General features: G+C 49.3%; 1 protein-coding gene across 1 annotated transcript in view; it reads left to right on the top strand.

The window, feature by feature from the left end:
- Nucleotides 1-4,519: 4,519 nt before the first annotated feature.
- The window catches only part of LOC144727449 (neuronal PAS domain-containing protein 3-like), a 206,408-nt gene continuing 197,393 nt past the window's right edge, over nucleotides 4,520-13,534 (top strand). The window contains exon 1 of the mRNA XM_078606286.1: nucleotides 4,520-4,659. Within this exon, the coding sequence (XP_078462412.1) occupies nucleotides 4,520-4,659 (140 nt within the window). The remainder of the gene's footprint in view (nucleotides 4,660-13,534) is intronic.

Consider the following 13,534-nt stretch of genomic DNA (forward strand, 5'->3'; position numbering starts at 1 on the left):
TAATTGCAGTGCTGCACTTTTACCATATTGTATTACATATGTATATATATATAATTGTGTACACACATTCCTCTTGTCAATACCACTGTTGGATGTAGGCCCCTTTCCCCGGTCGTGATTACGGGGACTCATTGGCCATGCTTATCCGTTGCCTCCGATTTGAGACGTCGCCGGTATTCGAATTGAGGTGATGACTAAAGGAGGTTCACAGTGCAGCAGTGCGCTAACCACTGTGCCACCGCTCCACCACCCCTGTGTGTACGTATTAGCATGCCATATAAAAGTAAAACATTTTAATTGGTATTTGTCGTGTTCGTGTGAACGCTCAACTTTGGAAAGCTATACGGACACCGTGTCAAGTTTATTATAGTCATGACTGAAGCTAACATTTAAAACCGTTTCGCCACAACAACAAAGCGCTTGCGGACTGTCGTGAACACGGTGCGCTTATTAACACATTCCTGCGGAGGGAGCTGGAAGGAACGTTGGGTTGCTCGGTCAATGGCCAGGGTCAACGGCGGCGTGGTGTATTCCGCAAATATGCCCGACTGTGAGGGCGGGCACAAGCCGGCGTGAGTAGGTTAAACGTTGAGTTTTATCAGGGCACCATCCCCACCCAGCCCCACCCCTCCCACCCAGCCCCACCCTCCTCACCCAGCCCCACCCTCCTCACCCAGCCCCTCCCCACCCCTCCCCACCCAGCCCCTCCCCACCCCTCCCCACCCAGCCCCTCCCCACCCCTCCCCACCCAGCCCCTCCCCACCCCTCCCCACCCCTCCCCACCCAGCCCCTCCCCACCCCTCCCCACCCAGCCCCTCCCCACCCCTCCCCACCCCACCCTTCCCCACCCAGCCCCTCCCCACCCTCCCCACCCAGCCCCTCCCCACCCTCCCCACCCAGCCCCTCCCCACCCAGCCCCTCCCCACCCTCCCCTCCCCAACCCTCCCCTCCCCACCCAGCCCCTCCTTGCACGACGGGACGGACGGACACAATAATCCCCTGTGGGCTGGTGTAACCAGGAGGTTCCTACCAGTATTAATGTCATCGGGTATATATAGATTCAGTAAAATCTGGATGCTTCGATCAGCTTGCAAGTGATTCTTATGTAAACTGTAAACGTCCAGAGACGCCACAAGGTGGCGCAGATCGCGCACTGAACGCCGGAGACGCGTTGCGTGTGCACCTCGCAGTTCGAGTCACAATTTTGACAATCTTTTGAAATTTAATTTCAACCTTGAATTTAATCTGAGCAGAGTATCGCCATTCTGAGGCATTTCATGCCCGAATTCCAGCAGCATAAGTTACAAGTGGCAGCAGTGCCGGATTATCCTAGTAGCAAACGTAGCTACATATAGTACGATACTGCCTTCAACTTTTATGAACGACTGGGTATTTAAGGTTAGCGATTTGTCGTATTATCTGGCTGTATACCAAATGAAAACATGCAATTACTTTACTGTGCAAGTAAACACAATTGTGTTTTAATATTCATGTTTGTTTGTATTTAGGGCCACTTTACAACATCTGCTACAGGCCCCGCACTAGCTTAATCCGACCCTGAGTAGCAGTGCATCTATCGCCCAAAAGCAGGACGGTATATCTACGTGCGTATTGTGCTTTAACATACTCTTCTTGGTTCTTTCACTAATAATTGATTTTATTATGTTTTATTTTTTTCTTATTTTTCTTATTTTATCACTTCCCTTCTACGTGACTTTACCGAAAGAACCAAGAAGATGAATCCCTGCAGTCACGAAAGCTTTACATCGAAACTTTAACGTACTGTTGCGGCAAGTGGTGTTAGCGAGCGCCTATGAAGGTCGGTGCACGAGGGCGTGGGTGGCCAGCCAGCCAGTAACCACGCCCGGCCGCCTTTGTCCCACTATTTGCGATGTTTACACACTGCACCAGATACTGATTTTGAGGCTGAGTCGACCTAGGGAAGGCCCAGGACTGGTTCAAATATTCGCCGTGGGCGGGAATCGAACTCAGTTCGCCGGGTTTGGAGCGCAGCGCGCTAACCACTGCGCCACCTGCCAATGCCGCAGTTTAACCCCCCCCTGCCTCCAACTCTTGAGTTTCACAACACAGGAGGGGAAGCAGTGCATCTCATCATCTGGAGAATACGGTGCGTGCCGACAGAGACATGTACACTGCATTACAGTCCGTGTCCAACCATGTTCTGTGGTCAGATCCCAAACGACTTTCACTCTACTGCAAGTCCATAGACGTGGCCTCGTTTGAAGGGGTGGGCGCACAAAAACGCACACTACCCGGTCAATTTTAAACAAACTTGAAACTAAAGTTGAACGCCCAACTGAACGAGTAAACGATGCGATGTGCTTGCGTCCAGCGTGCAGTCTTGCTCTGGCTCTCTCTCGGCCCCTGTGTGTACGAGCTAAGGCCATTGCTTAACGTGATGCGCCACGATGGCGAGACATTAACTACATCGACGGATACGGAGGAGGTTGTGGGTTCGATCCCAAACCCTGACGCCTGTATATTTGGAGTTTGCACCTTTTCCCCATGGTCGCGTGGATCTTTCTCCGAGTCATACGGGTTTCCCCCGTCCACGTTTAGAATCAACACGACGCGTTTAGAGTATTTGGATGGATGCTCAACATTTACTCGTGATACGCTACTTCATTCAGCTTCCATTTCAGATAGCCAGGTCGCTTCTAGAAAAAAAGAACACTGTACCTCAGTGGGGACTTACCTGGTAAAATACATTGTAGCAATCTCTTCGCATTTTAGTCCAGCTCCCGTCTAACAATGGAGAACAGTCTGTAGATCAAATGGTGCTTGCGAATGAAAAGCCGGATTCGCATGACATCAGCGAGAGAGAGAGTGTGTGTGTGACAGAGCAGTCATTTTAACGTTTATTGAACAATCACGACCAATGCTGCTAGCGATATGTGTTTGTCCTGACTATAAACATTTAGAAGGGGGTCTGAGCCTTGAGCAGGAGAACTTGGAGATGGAGGGGGGGGCTCAGTAGCATCCAGATGCTGGCCGCACAGACATCCTCATCTGCAAAGATGAATAGTTTAGATCGTAATAACAACAATAATAATAATGATTCCGGCAATAATTAACTATTCTGCAGATGTCACCGCTTTGCAAAGCGCTTTACTGCGCGTTATTATATATATAAAAAAGTGATGAAATGTCAAGGCTGTCCCGCATATTCATCGTTGGCCCTGACAATCACTCGGCCTCTCAATTGTCTCTGAGGGGGTGGGGTGTGCTGTGTGTGTATCGGGTAGGGTGTGTGTGTGTCGGCGTGTGTGTGTGTCGGGGTGGTGGTGGGGAGGAGGGGAGCGGAGAGGTTGGAGATGGAGTGAGGTTGGGAGGGGGGGAGTGGTGTGGTGGTGGTGCAGAAGACGGGTTTGCTCGCGTATGCAACGGCGCAAAGCATCCTGGCACGCACACACACACACAGGCAGACACGCACCGAGAGACCAGTCGCCCATGCGCTCTTAGCAACGCATTCAAGAAGACGAGAGGGAACGCCGTGAGAGAGAGAGGGGAGATGAGAGAGAGAGAGAGAGCTAAACAGCATCACACTCCGAGACGGCAAAACGCACAACTCTGTCGCATCGGGCATGAGCACTTCCAAGACGAGAGCCGACGGTGCTGCGTGACGCTTAGGGGATAAGCGACGCTTCTTTAACGTCATCATTATCATCATCATCAGCAGCAGCATCGTCAGTCGCATCTTCAGCAGCAGCAGCAGCATCTTCTTCAGACGGCTGCGCGTATTTTGCTCTGCGGTGAGCGAGCACATTTATTCGAATCGCTTGGAGTAGTAGTATCTGTGTGTGTGCGCGCACGCGTGCTAGATATCACGTTGAATGGTGATTGTTGAAATTATTAACATTATATATTTTTTGAAGTGTGAGTCGTGATCGGAGCGAGGAGGAGGAGGAAGTGAGAGAGAGAGAGAGGCGCTCATACATCCCCACGGGATTACGCGCGCACGCAAGCTGCGACCGCGATGCGCTGAGCATAGACCTTGCTCGCAAGAGAGCCCCGGCAACCGACGACTCTCTTGGAGCGATGTTCTAACGGGGCATTCTGTCAAGGAACGTTGTAGATGTTCCTTCGCTACACTTGCGGACGGAGAGAACGGCGGGGGCTTGTGGTGACGAGACCGGTCTAACTTCACGCGCTTTGACAAGAACATGGCGAGACAATAAGGGGCGACCCGAGTTTAGAAGGCGGGCGTGTAAATGCGAAGACGAACACCAGCATGGAGAAAAAGAAGTAACAAGTCACAGACAACATCGAAAACTTTCCTCGCAGCCACCCCAGCAGCAGCAACCTGGTCGGGGTTCTAGGGGCACTGTCGCTGAACAGATACCATGCACAGGGACACGTAACTTTGCTGTGCGCAGAGCGGCTTCAAGACGGGAGGCTGGTGCTTCGCGTTTGCTATTCTTGTAATAATAAAAGGAGAGGCGGTTTGTGTGTCAGTGGAGGGGGTGGGGGGCCCTGTTTTGCTGCACCCTGCGGAGGGATGATGCTCAGGCTCTACCCGGAGCTCGCTTGCGAGGGCCCCACGGACGAAGCTGATTGCCCGCAGCCAGCGGAGGGGCACTCCAACGGAGGGATGGGGGCCCCTCCAACGTGCCACGCTCCGGGCTCCTACCAGCAGCGGTAAGTGCGGACTGGACGGATGAATGGATTGGATCGTGTCAGTGGGAGTGGGTTGACAGAGAGCGGAGTCGGCTCGGGGAGAATGAGCGGTGGTTATAAGAATAAAAAAAACATTTGTGGGGTGGAGAGGAGGTGGGGGGGGGGTGCGCTGGGATTAAACACAAATTTGAGTCGGGGGGGCGAGCGAAGAATGAGCGGGGGTGGAGGGGGTGGGGTGCCTGTCCCGTTTGAGACGCAGTCCCCGACGCGCAATTGATCTGCTCGGAGACTCCCCCCGTACGCATGCATCGGGGAGTGACGTCTGAGCGCGCGACGGTGCCAGTGCTAAATTAAGTTATCCCGCGAGCCTACCGCAGAGAGAAATTCGATTGGTTTTTAGTGCAAGCTCGGCAATATGAATGCATCACGCACGCACGGGCACGCGCGGCGCACAGACGCGCGGCGGCACAACGGAGACGAGAAAAAAAACACGGACACGCACACGGACACGCACACGCGTGCTTTAGAATACGCGCGCGCGCACACACACACACACAGAGGATTCAAGAAAGTTTTGACATCCTGAAATAGTGAAAACTAAATGTACAGTACGTTGCTTTGTCGCTGTGTTTTATTTTTAACTAATATACGCCGTATGTAAGTGTTAGCACGGCTTAATTTCTCACTGAATATTTTAGTTGTTCGCTGGTGGACTGGAGCTCGGTAGGCAGGTGACTCGGAGCTAGCGAGAGGTGTACTTGATGTGGTGTGCCGAGTTCGGGGACATTGCCCCGACACCCGGACAGACGCCTGCTGAAATTAAGCCCCGAGCGTTCATTACATGACGTTAATCAGGGTTATCTTAGCCACGAACACATATTTAAGTCTCTAGCCTGTATCAAGATAGTCCTGTTTGCCATTGTAAAATAATTATACTTGCAAGCTTTATATACATATGCCCCAATTTGATCACTGATATTTCACTTTGTTTCCATTCAATTATCTTATATGAGCTTACATTTAAACAAATCGAATGAATGATGCAAACATGTTAGATGCATTCTTAGGTGATGCTGCTGCTGCTTTGGCAGTGGTGCACCGAGCACAATTAACCCCTCTCCGAATACAAATCTCAACACATTCATCAATAGCACTGTGGCCTTGACAGGGGGGAAAACGTATTTAAATGAGCGACGTTTTTGGGGCAATCGCACACCATGCCTCGTATTGCACGATCGGTGAACTCGAACCTGCGTAACGTGTCGGTGCAATGCTCCGCGCGCGCATTTCCCTAAACCAATATTTTGCAACGAACGACCCCCGCTTGCTTTACCAAAATGTTGCTGCTGTGCAATCACTTTGTGTTTGTAATTGCTAAGGGGGAAACCAAATAGGCGCGGAATTAAAGGAAATTAATGAAAACGTTCAAAGGGCTGACGTCTGAATCGGCGCAATTGCTGTAATACTGTAATCGTGAATCTAATTGAAAATTCGAGCAGAACGGACTAGCAATTACACTAATTACCGGCGCCTCTGAAACACCACAAAGTGCAAACGCGGCACTCACAGGGCTAGGCTGTCGCGCGCCTCGCCGTTGCTCGCGACGGGTGTCGTGTTACTACTCCCCGTGCTAAGGGGATAGATGTTGCACGAGACTGCGAGGGAGTAGCAGTGCTTCGCTGCAGTGCCGGATTAAGTTAGTGCGGGGCCTGTAGCTTATGTTATAAAGGGGCCCTAAAATATATACATATTCAAACAGAATTTATTTTTACTTGCATAATAAAGTAATTGTTTTTTTCATTTGCTGTGCAGACATATAATTCGACAAATCGCTAACTTTAAACACGCAGTCGTTCATAAAAGTTGAAGGCAATATAGTACTATAGTAATAGAGCAAGTGCATAATCACTGAACCGGAATTTATGGCTTGAAAGCATTTAGCGCGGGGCCCTATAAAGTGTGGGGCCCGTAGCTACTACGTGTGTTGTAGCTACTACTTATGTAGCTACTACATGTGTTGTAGCTACTACATGTGTAGCAGCTACTTTTGCTACCAGGATAATCCGGCATTGCTTCTCTGCCATCGCATCTGCGTTATCGCGCCGCCCCGAGGTAGCGTCACGCGGGAGAACATCGCTTCTCTTGCGGGGGGGCGGGGGCAGTGCAGAAAAGAGTCACCCCGACACCCACCCCAATGTCGCGTCTCGTGGCGGAGGTTCGGAGGTGTCGAGACCCGCGGCCGCCCCGGTTAATACCGCAGGCGAGCTAAAGCGTGATTAGCTAGGCGCCGTCCGGCCCACGGTAGACGTTAAAGAACAACACGTGACGTCGTATTTTTTTTTTAAAGGAGCAGGCAGCGTGTGTCCGTGTCATGGTCCACTTTGCCAAGTATGGAAACGTTTCTCGCAAATTGCTCACCTTGAAAAAGGAAACCGCTCAGCAAAATCACCCCCATCTGCAAAACTACCTCAGACGCTGTCTGCGAAACAGCGCTATAAGGATTACGCGAATACCAAATTGATTTTTATTTTATTTCTCAATAGCTATTTCAGGTGGTTCTCTCCCAATTGCACGCGCCTATCCGTTGTATGATTTTGAAACGGGACTGGCATCATGCGCCAGCCTATTGTAAATGGTACAGCGACAGCCAATGTCAGTGCGGATAAACCGAATAATCTGGTAAAATAAAGCTCCAAACACACACGCACACACGCACGCCCACTCGTATGCATACAACAACATCCCCTGCCATTTGCGACTGAGTGAGAGCGCCATTATCACAGCGCTTGTGCAGAGGCTGTATCCACTGTGAGGTCACGTGAAGTGTCTAATGTATTACAGCTCTGTCCGGCTGTCTGTCATTCTGCCCTGCAACGTAGGCTCACGGTATCTCTCGAAACGATGTTCGAACCCGTGAAGCGAAGCTGTACGTAAAGTTGCGTTCCCATCAGGGGACTAATCCCACTGAAAACTGTCCAATTTGATAAAATAAAATAACCGAACATTTGTGTCAATAACCAATGCTCCGGAGCACGTAAATATGAAGAACGGTCGTTGTCTGAACCATCACCTGTTACGTATTTGTTATTTCTGTTAAGGACACTGTGTCCATTGACAAATGCGCCGCGTGCTTTTTTTTATTTCTACTGGTTGCACCACCACGGTGGCAGTATCACCGAAAACAGCAATCGGTCCAAATTGCAAAGAAAAAAGGGGCTTGCGCAAGCATTGGTGACACAAACCCACAGGCGGAGTTTGACTTCTACATTTGGGGGGTGGGACGGGGGCAGGGGTTCGATTTGTCCCTCACATTAGGAATCGTGGGAGCATTCAATATATATATTTGTTTTATTTTAAACTACTGAAAATTAACGAATAAAGGTGGGAGGGGAGCATTGTCCCCTCCCCCCCCCGCAAACTCCTGCCTTTGCCCAAACGACAGTGGCAGTATCCTGAACGTCGCCAGTCGGCTCCCATGCTGCTCACTACTTACTTATGGAAAAAAAAAACGCTTAATGAAAAATCATTATGAATTCCATGCATATCAACGTTTATTTTTTCCTCCGGATGCCCCGATTTTAATAGTACGTATGTTGTCCACATCCATGCCCTGAGTATTTTCTTAAAGTGAGCGATGTGACATCGAGAGGCTTGACTTTCACTCTGCCATTACCAGTGCACAGCATAATTTGTGAGACATTAATTAGTTCCTTAAAACGTGCAGTCATGTTTGATTCTACGTTTTCAACCGGTTTCCCTATTCCTGTAAAACGTAGAGTGTGAACCGACATTTGCTATTCGTATCGCAACCTATGTAACCGTGATTGTAACTCAGATCTGTAATGTGGAATAACATCTGTATCGTCACAGGACGCACATGAAGTAGAGCCTCACAGCTCATTGGGCCCTTCCTGCTGAAATTAATATCATCTAAGTCTATCGAAGCCAATCCACTGTTGGATGAAGGCCTACATATGCCATGCCGGGTCATGGCAACAGTGCCGGATTAAGCTAGTACGGTTCCTATAGCATATGTTATAAAGGGGCCCTAAATAAATAAATAAAACACGTTATATTAAAACACTATTTTTTTACATGCATAATAAAGTAATTGTATTTTTTCATTTTCTATACAGCCAGATAATACGACAGATCGCTAACATTAGACACCCAGTCGCTCCTAAAAGTTGAAGGCAGTATAGTACTATAGTAATGGAGCAAGTGCATAATCACTGAACCGGAATTGATAGCTTGAAATAATTTATCGCGAAGTCCTTGAAAGTGCGGGGCCCGTAGCATGTGTAGCTACTTTTGCTACGAGGATCATCCGGCACTGTGTGGCAGTTTTTTTTAAGTTGTTTGAACATGCTTCACCAGGACACTCAGCGGTGAGGGCATTCCGGGTAGTAGACTGGCTCAGATATCACTCACCACTGATGTTTACCGTGGCTGAGAATCCAACTCGGGTGGCAGGCTCCTTAGCGCAGCGCCACCACTCCTGTCGAACTTTGACGTGGCGCTCATCACCGATCCAGCGCTTTGGAGAGGCAATGGGCTGATGGATCACACAGAGATTTACGAAACTCGAAAGTCCACCGGGCTGCAAGATGGCCAGGAGTTGGTGGCGCAGCACATTGATTTGTAAATCAGACTCTGCGGGTCTCTTCGTGGTATCCCCTTACGGGCGCTCGTGGGCTTCTCCAGGTATCCCGGTTTCCTCCCACACGGAGCCAAACGCCACTTTAAAGGGAATTTGTCCATCACCGATCCATGACCTGCCTGAAGAAAAACAAACAACTCAGTGAGGGGTTTTGTGGGATACAAGCTTAATACATCAATCCACTGCTGTGCAGATCATGAGGGCTATTTGATCATACTTCACCATGCTGGATAAAAAATAGATATTAATTAATGTTTATTTCATCATTATTTAGCTTTGCTCTAGTTGATCGAGAGAACTGCATTACAACTGTACCCACGACTTCCCATTCGACGTGGGTATTTGGCCAGGAGTGGGTGCTCCTCTTGAGGGTGATAGTTTTAAAAGTTTTCTTTGTATATGTTGATATGAGCCCGGTGCAAGGCACAAACCATTACAATGAGGGGGGGGGGGTGTACTAAAATGTTGCGGACCAAAGCCAGAACTTATTGTTCTCTTGGGTTTTAGGAAGGGGAGCAGGTTCCGATGTTGAGGGGTATTTAATCCACAACAACAACAACAACAACACGAGCATTGATCAATCCACTGCTGACAAAAGCCTCCCCAACTTCCATATCGGTCATGGAGGTTGTTTGACCATACTTCACCACACTGGTCAGTGCAAGTCGATGAAGGGGATGGGAGAGCGAAGACGCAGGACCGGTTCGAATGTCACTCGTGGAACTCAGGACGCCGCGGGCACGGTGCGGCGGTGCGCTAACCACTGCGCCACCGCTCACATCACACGTGGTTGCGTCGCACGCCAGTGAGCCAGCGCGTTGGAGGGGACCAGTGACTTATTCCAGACGCAAACAACACGGGCGAAATTTAAATGATCACTCAGGCACTTTGTAGCCGTGACGGAGTGTGCGATCAGTTTCCCTTGGAAATAGACATCGCAAGCGGTGTGGCAGTGGTGCAGCCGTGCTACGATCCTGGTGGTCCATGTTCAATTCCCGGTCGAGGCTGACTTCAGCGGCGGGTGATGTTTTAACCGGTTTTGGGCCACCGCCATTTTCGCCAACTCGTACTGGCCAGCAATTATCAACCACTATGGTCAACCACTATGGTCAACCAGCATGATCAACCTGTATTATCAACCAGCATGGTCAACCAATATGGTCAACCTGCATTATCAACCAGCATAGTCATCCAGCAGTGGACTGACCGATGGCTGTACATTACATTACTTGCATTGGCGTATCAGGATATATTTCCGCACAACCCATCGCTCTCTGCGTTCATCAACACATCGCGCGCCCCTCTGCCAAACCACCACTCGACTTCACTGCGCTTCGTTTCTCTACAACCCTGCCAAGTTTGGATAACCGAGCCAGGTACAATAATTTGCCAGCGGTTGCGTGGCTGAGTGTTCACTTCTGTTATCTGCCAAAGGCCACCGCAGAGTGGAGGAGACGTCTCATTTGTTTCTGAATAATGCATGATTCAGTAGCATTTAATACATGCGACGTATTTGTATTCATAACATTGGGTGGAGCAGTGGCTTAGTAGTGAGCGTGTGGCAATACTATAAACCCGACCACCTAAGTTCTAATTCCGGCCCTGATTTCTGAGCCGGGGCTGGGCACATGCCCCCCCCCCCCCCCCATTGCCCTTCCTCTCCAACAACCCCTGCGACAGACACAGTGAGTGGAGGAGATCTTCAACAAGAAGTGAATTGACTAAGAGCTCTGCATAATTTATTATTATGCAACATATTGGAGGGGTGGGGGGGGGATGCAGTGGTTTGCACGTTGCAATCTGAACCCAGTCAACTGAGTTCCATTCCGGACCACGGCTAACACCAGGAGCGAGACAAATCTGACCCCCCCCCCCCCCCCGACTGAGCTTCATCAACCAACGCTGAGCAGTGTGGAGAAGTATGCTCAAACAATCCTCTCAAGAAAGGCCATTGATTGACAAACGGCTGCACACTCTCGTCATATAAATCTGCAACCTACGTGATTATTTTCCCGAGACTGAAAATGCAGTGATGGTAGAGAGAGAGAGATAGAGAGAGAGAGAGTAAACGCTCCGTGAATATGTGCCGCAAAGAAGAATGTCCTTTCAGATCGCTTGTGCCAGTAGCAGTTCCACCACGGAGTCCTGCAGGGGCGTTTTTTCCCGCCGTGAAAAAGCTGTTCGGTTGGAGCTCTCCTTAAGTCGTCGTTACTTGTCTCTTTTGAACGCTTCCACGCAGTGTTCAAATTGCAGCAGTGCCAGGCAACTCAGCATAGGCGCCTATTCAAGGGGGCCCTACGAGAACGATACGAGATGGCTCTACCACAATGAGTATCGTGTTCCTCGTTTGGGAAATGAAACGCGGGAAATAACGACACTCGCAAAATGTGCTGCCAATTACATCACATCGGTGAATACGAGATTGGTAACAATATAAAGGTACAGCCCTGCAATTGCTTGTCGAGACATTGCTTGCAGACGAGCCTCCACTAGAGGGAGCTCTTGAGAGCTCGTTGCAAGCTACATTGGCCTATTCTTCCATGCTGGCCAGCTGTCTTGGGGAATGTGAGGATACCCACACTTAACCCTACTGCACGCATCCTGCAAATTGACTGTGGTAAACCTATTTTTCTGGCGGGGGTGGGGGGAGGTCAGATAAGCGAGGTTGGGGGCGGTGTGAATAAGAAATAAGAGACGTGCCCCATTTATTCAACTGCCACGCCGGGAAATGGAATTCTGCATCTCCCATATAAGCAAAATATGTTTTTTTATTCCATCGGCCTGTTGGTTTTTACACGCTTACATCATCCATTGCACGGTTTGCTGGATGTAGTACACGTTGCTGGGTACACACACGTGTGCACTGCAACCGAATGTTCCGGCCACACGCACAAAGTACAGTTGATTCTACATGCATGCGTGCATATGTATTATCGTACATCTTCCGCTAGCTTGTATATAACTGCCCGTGACAAAAGTGTGCAATTTTCTATTCAGGCTCTTGTGAATTGCGAGGTGAAAAAAGATAAGGGCGTGCAGTTCAACTGTAAATAAATATACATCGTACCTACAAGGGACGTTCAGTAAGTATATGTTCGCTATACAAAAGGCGCATGTTACATTTATCACGCCGCTGCCGGATATTAGATGTGGGGAAATAGCGAAGATCACTTGTGCATAAACACAGTGCCATTCACAATTAGGAGCGTTTTCTGTATTGCAGATGCGATGCAATAGCATTTTCTTGCACCGTGTTGTTCACATGAAAAGGGCCACCTTTGGAACGCGCATTGATAAAGATGGTTTTTTCCAGTTGACTTACCATACATCACAAATCCATCACGGGCTATGACATCCTCGTGTGATAATGAATCGTTAGCATACATAATTTACCGTCAAAAATAAACTGGCATAATTAATTACAACGACACGTTATTGAATTGGTCGCAAGCGTCATTAAGGTTAAATTTTAAGTCAGCAATAATTAATGTTGCACATTTGCTAATCAATACGTAACGTATGTTTCCGATGGTCTATGAGGCTAATAAAAATAAGAATCCTCCTTTGTTGACAGTGCAATGCACAAGCCAACCTTTCCCTTGATGTGTCGGGCTTGCCCTTCGTCAATCCACAACGCCGTCGACATCATCATCGTGGTGGTGGTTTGATCATACTTCACCAGGACCGCTTCGGATATCACTCGCCACCAATGTGAGCCGTTACCGGGAAATCCAACTGGGGTCGCGGGGTTCATAGTGCAGTGCGTAAACCACGGTGCCGCCGCTCAACGCCAGCATCATAAATCTCAACAACACCCTGTCATCATCAACATCGCATTCGATTGGGTGACAATGCAGTCGCTTATAAGACAATACACGGTAATACGGCGGCAGGGGTGCGAGAATAACCAGGGGTGCTCTCGTAGCTTTGGAAAATAACCCCCCCCCCCCAATCTCCTCTTTGCAGATGGGAAAGGCATGGGATGGTTATGGGAATGTTGTACCTCCTGCAATCCACGTGGCGACCGTAACATCTCCCCATTGCACTTTGGTCGTAAATGCTCTCATTTTACCGGCATCTGACACCTCCGTGGTGCGCCTTATGAAGCTCCACTCTCAGTGGGTCGCATTTAACTCATCCGCTCAGAACATACCACAGCAGCAATTGATTTCGAGGCGCGTTGCTTTGCTCGCCTGCAGTTTATTACCGGGCTCGTTCGTTATTACAATGTTGCGC

The sequence above is a fragment of the Lampetra planeri genome, chromosome 25 (genome assembly GCF_965212315.1).
Source record: "Lampetra planeri chromosome 25, kcLamPlan1.2.h2, whole genome shotgun sequence".
NCBI lineage: Eukaryota > Metazoa > Chordata > Hyperoartia > Petromyzontiformes > Petromyzontidae > Lampetra > Lampetra planeri.